General features: G+C 39.4%; 1 protein-coding gene across 1 annotated transcript in view; it reads right to left on the reverse strand.

Moving 5' to 3' along the window:
* Positions 1-4249, reverse strand: part of CENPV (centromere protein V) — a 14955-nt gene extending 10706 nt beyond the window's left edge. Inside the window, exon 1 of the mRNA XM_072417928.1 lies at positions 3743-4249. Coding sequence (XP_072274029.1) covers positions 3743-4029 — 287 coding nt within the window. The 5' untranslated portion in view covers positions 4030-4249. The remainder of the gene's footprint in view (positions 1-3742) is intronic.
* Positions 4250-6709: the final 2460 nt, after the last annotated feature.

Consider the following 6709-nt stretch of genomic DNA (forward strand, 5'->3'; position numbering starts at 1 on the left):
AGTCTTTTGCTGTTCTGCAAGCTCTTATAACTCTTTAATGACCAAGACAAACTCTGCAGTTGTTTCTTTTTGCATATCAAAGTACAGCTTGCTCCAGAAGATAATGGATGTTTATGCTCCATAAAGTTTTTTTTTTTGCTTTGTTTGTGATTAGCTCACATTATACAGTAACTGACACCAGGCTGCCTAATAATATGTTGAGACAAACATCTGTCCCAATTTCATTTATTAAAATAATTTACCTGTTCCGACTTACATACAAATTTAACTTAACAACAAACCTACAGTCCCTTTCTTGTATGTAACCCGGGGACTACCTGTATCTTGTCAGGGTCACCATACACATTACAATCTGATTTAAGAGAGCACTAGATTAGCAATCCATTACATCTGAAAGTGGTGATGTCAAAGGCCCTGAATGGTGGACTTGTGTTTCTTGGTGGCAAGTGTTTTTTGTTACACAAGGTAAGGAAAAAAAATTTGTGACAAAATAAATGGGTGCAAAGAGGGTTTTACTTGCCCTAAGATGGGCTTTAAAGTGTATCTATTAGTTTTCAATATACAGGGTAAAGATTATACCCCCTGTAGGGTTTACCTTCTGTCCCTGGCTCAGTTTTCCCTTCACTTATTGCCCCAAGAATAACCTTTTTTGGAGAGGAATTGAAAATTCTTCTACTGCAACACAGACATAATAAAGATATATATATTTTTTAATGTTAGGTGGGTAAACGTTACAACTTCTCTAAGCTTTTAATTATCTGTTTCTTTGTTCCAGATTTTCTCTCTCTTCTTGTCTCCTAAAAGGTCCCCAGAACAGAAAGGTTTGGGTCACATGGGGGATTCTGCAATACATCACCAGCAATTCCATAGTCCGGCAGGAAATCCTAGCAATCCTAAAGCTGGTGACCAATTGCCAATATCAAGATTACCCCTATGAGATGGCCCAATATGAGGGGATATCTTTCTAATAAAACCCCAAATAACAGAGGTTCCAACTTTTCTAAAATTTATACATAACTGAACAAAAATGTTTTGACTTATAATACCTCAACCCCAAAGGAGATGCACTGAAAGCCACACAAGCACCCCATTATCTCACACGTGATGTGAATAGTGCTTAGTGTATTCATCCCATAACCAGATTCTCATTATATACAGTATGTTTAAATCAACAGATGTCAGCCTGATTTTGTTGTCATTCTACTGATTGGAATGATTAAAATCCATTTGCAGAATATAAGAAGGTTTATTGTTTATGTTGTTTTATGTTATTGTTCAATTTTTTTTTCTATTATTTACAAAGAATTTGGCCACCAAGTTCCAGATGGTATTTTCTAGTGCTGCATAAAAATTAAAGAAAAGATTTTTGTAGAAATTTTGAAAGTTATTATTTGTAATGTATATCTATGGTTGATGGTTATTTTTTTGTGTGTTTTTGTTAATTTATGGCTTCTTGTTTCCTTTTTTATTAAGTATAAATGTTTCTTCCTTCATGTAATAATTATAATATCATTGTGATATTGTTAGCTTTGTTTTTGTTTAATGTTGTGTTGATAATATTTGTTTTGTGAAAAACCAAGAAAGTATTATAATAATAGTAAAAAAATAAATAAAATAAACTAACATTCCTTACATTTGAACCATGAGGGTCAATTTATCAATAAAGTGAACCTGACATTCATCAAACATACTCTATTGAGGACATTTCTGTGTGTTTTACATGTTTTTTTATGTTTCATTCTCCACCAGCAAATGTTTGGTGAATGGCAAATTCATTCATTCAAGCATCAAATTTGTATATATCTTTCTTTTTATGATTTTATCAAACAGAAAATTCTATATCCTTGTATCAGACATTTCCTATATCTTCCCCCATGATGGAAGCAAGTATGTATAATGAACCCTGAACTATATGTGCAGAATAGATAAATCCAGGAATCAGAGACAGAACCTTACGAAAGACTAAAAAAAAAAACCCACAAAAACAAAATGTGAAAATGATTTTAAAGAAATTACATTCTGTGTTTTTCATTCTTCCACCTTAACCTCTATGCATTTTGTGCATCCTTGTGTTTAACATGTGTTACCCAAATATACATTTTGAGTAGAAGATAATGAAGTAAAATAATACAAGTAATAAGTATATAGTAATAAAATAAACAACACACATCTAAGCATCGCACAACAGTCACTGAACAGAATATTGTGTTGGGAAGCAATGCTCCGACAATGAATACAACCAGATACCCAGTCCTGTATTAGAACCAGAGGATCGTCATGTACTCAGCACGGAAAGGACACGGAATATACCTGTAACGAGGACATGGCTACCTGCAGAGGCAAGTCATATACACAGCAGGATCAGCATAGCTAGTAATTCTTGTCCTTGCTGTAGGAATACAGATACCCAGCAGAATATAATCATTCCATATATTGTTATGTGATGTACTACACTCTATACGTATTCACACCTCCAGGATTTCACAGCTTTGTCTATAGACACCACGCTGCCATTTTGTGATGTGAATCGAGCTGCGGTATAAGGGAATTGTTTTTACCCTGAATGAAGAGAAATAATAAAACCCCAATAAATCCAATCTAATCTCACCCATTTGAGCCAGACAGAACATTATTAGAAAAACAAAATAAGCACGTGCTATAAGGAGTGCTGCATCTGCCGATTATATACATCCCCCTCGTATTTCAGGTTCCTGATGAATAATGGTAACAGAAATGAAATAAATGTGAGTTCCAATGTTGTATTAACAAATCAATCTGCCTATTCTGCTGCCAGCCTCATGCCATGCCGGTGCCTGGCCAAACAAAGACCATGGAAGACCCCAAACAAAAAGCACTCTATAGGGCCTGTGTAATTCATTGAGAGAACGTGAATGGTGCCTATTATTTAGAGGAGCATGTGCCATTGGCCATGGTGGAACTCCTTCCATGATTATCTGCCTTCCTGCCCCTGATATTATCAGCTTTGGGCATCAGATGGCATATATTGAATGCGAGACTCCTAGGAACACACCTGGAGCCATGTGATCAGGTAAAGTAAGGTGCTGGGTGCCCATGTGGACCCCAACAAAACCATTGTACAGAGCTGCTGATTGTATATACACCCCTCCACTTAATGTAATTATAAAGCCCCTCTTCGGGCAAGTGTATAGAACCCCTGCCACCACCAACATATACTCTATTATGCAGGTGACAGCCAGCTGCCCCTTCAGGTAATGGTACATCCCACCCTCCAGGTGATTATATATTCCCTCCCCACTGAAGGTATTGGTATAGCCCACACCCTCCAGATGAGTGTAATGGTATAGCCCCCATGCTTCAGGTGAATACATAGCACCCTGCTCCTCCAGATAATAGTACAGACCCCACCTTCCAAGTGAATATATAGCAACCCCTACTCCAGGTAATGGTATAACCCTTGTGCTTCAGGTGAAAACATAGCACCCTGCTCCTCCTGGTAATTGTAGAGACCCCGAGGTGAATATATAGCACCCTAGACCTCCAGGTAATGGTACGCACCCCCCCCCCTTCCAAGTAATGGTACAGACCCCACCCTCCAGGTGAACATATAGCATCCCCTCCTCCAGGTAATAGTACATACCCTAGGTGAATATATATAGCCCCCCTCCTCCACGTGAATATATATATATAGCCCCCCTCCTCCACGTGAATATATATATATATAGCCCCCCTCCTCCAGGTGAACATATGTGAGGGTACTCACTAGGAGTCCAGCAGAAGTTTGGCTGCCTCCTCGGGGCTGACACTGTGCTGTTTGATAAAGTTGATCCAGCGCTGCCTCTGTTCGCCCAGCTCCATGATCTCCTCATTACCATGCCTGTCCTCCTTGTGGTCCTCCTCCACCTGTTTCCTGATTGCCGCCTTCTTGGCTTTGCTCTTTTTGGTGTCCGGGGCCGCCGGTTCGGGTTTCGGTGCCTCCAGCCTCCCCCCCGCCCTGGTTAGGCGCTCGGGGGTCGTTCGCTTAGCCGGAGATTTTTTCGCCTTCACCATCTTGGCTCGGTTGTCCCTGTGGTCTTTCCCCCGGGGACGTGCGATAGGTAGCCGGGGTGGAGCGCTCCCCCTCCCCCTGTCGTGTGTTTGCCCGGAGAGAAGAGGCTGGCAGCGGTAATGGGCACCGGAGGTGAAGCCGCTTTTTTCGCTTTGTTTGGCCGCTTCTATCGCCTTCTGTCAATGTTCTCGCTTCGCTGAGCATCCAGCAGGGGGCAGTGCTGAGCGCGCAGAGAGTCTGCCATGTAGGTTGTGCATGGGGGAGAGGAAGGGGCAGTAGGTGCCAGTGGGGGGATTATAGGGATGGCATTTCCCTTGTCCATGGGCTGTAATGAGCACAATACACAACTTGGGTTTTACATATGTTGTCATACAACACTGACACCAGATATGTCTGTTACCAAACATGTTATGGCCTTTAGCTCACATTACAGACCTAATAAAGCATATACCAAGGCAATATTTCATACACATCTGCAATACAGGCCTATTTCTTCAAGGTATTGCCTGCTAAATTCACTGTAAGTACAGAAAATATCTGCTGATGTGGCAGAAATTTACAACGCAACTCTGAATTCCTTATTATAGGGTGTCAGCCCTGCCTTTTGTATTTCTGCTGTATTACAAGGAAGGCTCTGCTTATCTCCCCCTTATTTTATTATCACATATTTATACAGTGCTGAGAACTTTACAGACTACATAGTCATGTCACCTCTATATCCTCAGGGGCAGAGAATACAGGAAAATAATTGACTCACAAGCTTTCTGCTTCAAGAGGTATTTTTGCAGTTATCTAACAGATAAAACAACACAATTCCAATATTATAAAAAGCAGACCAAAATGTATTATGGGATAAAAATGTGGCAATACACATGCGCCGATCACACACTCACAGATTATAACAAAGTATAAATCAAACAATACAAAGTGAGATCCTATAAAATGACAAACATCAAAATGACAAATCATCCAAAAAATAAAAATATCATTTTTATTGTATACCAACTATACCAAATATGTCTTAGCTTCCCCTTCCAAATACATAGAGGAGTGAGACAAAATGTTTAAGAGCACATACATGCAAAGTAGTTAGTACTATGTGATACAACACACAAAGATTATTAAAATTCATATACAATAGACAGCAGTGCCAATGAATGAGATCGTATACTGGATTTCTGACACGTTTCACTATTCAATAGCTTCTTCAGGAAGCAGTACTGTTACTGCTGTAAGGGACAATATAGAAGGTGTAGCTATGCCGATACATATTTCTATGACTTCTGTATGTAAAGTTTTACTGTGTTTTTTGCCCCATATTTTCCCTTTACACCAGTAACACTTTTCCACGCAGAGCTGAAACTCTCTGTGTGATCACAAACTAAAATAAACAGTGACTGCTCATTACCCATTGCTAGTTTGCGGGGAAAAAGTTTGCAGAGCTGTCAGGTGTCAGTTATCTGGGATCTGAGTTCCGTATAACCGAGATTCTGTGGCAATCAAAAAAACGGAGCAACCAATAGAGCTTAACTAATTGCTCCACTCTGTGATTGACTGAGGAAAGGGAAACCCGGGTGACAGCTTAAGCATCATCAGGGTTTCCCTTTTCTCGGCCATTTAGCACTAGAGGTGAATGGGTCTAGAGCTGAATGGCTGAGAAAAGGAAACCTCAGTTATCCGGAAACTACACTTATCTGTAATCGTCCATTTCCTGTGGGTTCCGGACAACTGAGGTTCTACTGTACTAATAAAGTTCTACTGTGAAAATCTCTGCCTGTTGCTTCACCATGCACAGCACAGATTCAATTTAACAATTCAGGCACATCTTAAAAACCTAACATTAAAGAGTACAAACTGAATATTAAAAGTTGTAGTTCCACTAATAAATATAGTGATTTTCAATGTCAACTAAAAAAAGAAACCACATGGCCAGAAGCAACCTGTCTCTAATATAAACTGCACTGTGCTCCACCACAATCTCATGCACAAAATAGTTCCAAACTGCAAAGTTCAAACTGCAGTCAGTTGAACAGATGCAGTTGAGTCTTTGGTAGAACACCGCAGTGAACCAAAAGGCTGAGTTAGCCCTAAAAGAAATCATTCAATCTTACAGTGTTTAGTAGTGACATTCTGAGGCTGTTAGCTCTCCATAAAACCTTGCTGTTATCTAAATAATCCTGATACAACATTTGATATAATGTATGTAGATATGAACCACTGCAAGGATCAGAGAGCAGATCAGCTTTTGTAACTTTGAATAGGTTTGAAGCTTTTGAACACCAAATAATTGCATTAAATTTTGCTGACAAGGCTGTTCAATACAAACCACCAAAATGTACAATAGTCAAAAGTCATGACTTTTCTAACATCCACCTTTTTTGCATGAGATTGGGCAGAACACAGAGAGCTTTGCTGTGAATGATTCAACTATTTGATGGAACACATTCCTGATTTGTGCATGTTGTAGTATATACAGAGTGTTCATGTATACAGTTCTAAAAAAAACTTTCTTTACTTTTAAATGTAAACCTTTTATAACAATGTCACTTCCAACAAGGATAATGTGCAGCCACCAAGAGGTGAACGCAGTTCCTGCCATTATGCATTTCAGGCACTTCTGCCAAAAGTATTACAGATGATCTCTATGTGGACGTAGTTCATGTAGTAATGAGATTGCATACA

Source organism: Pyxicephalus adspersus, chromosome 1 (genome assembly GCF_032062135.1).
Source record: "Pyxicephalus adspersus chromosome 1, UCB_Pads_2.0, whole genome shotgun sequence".
In the NCBI taxonomy this organism is placed as follows: Eukaryota; Metazoa; Chordata; class Amphibia; order Anura; family Pyxicephalidae; genus Pyxicephalus; species Pyxicephalus adspersus.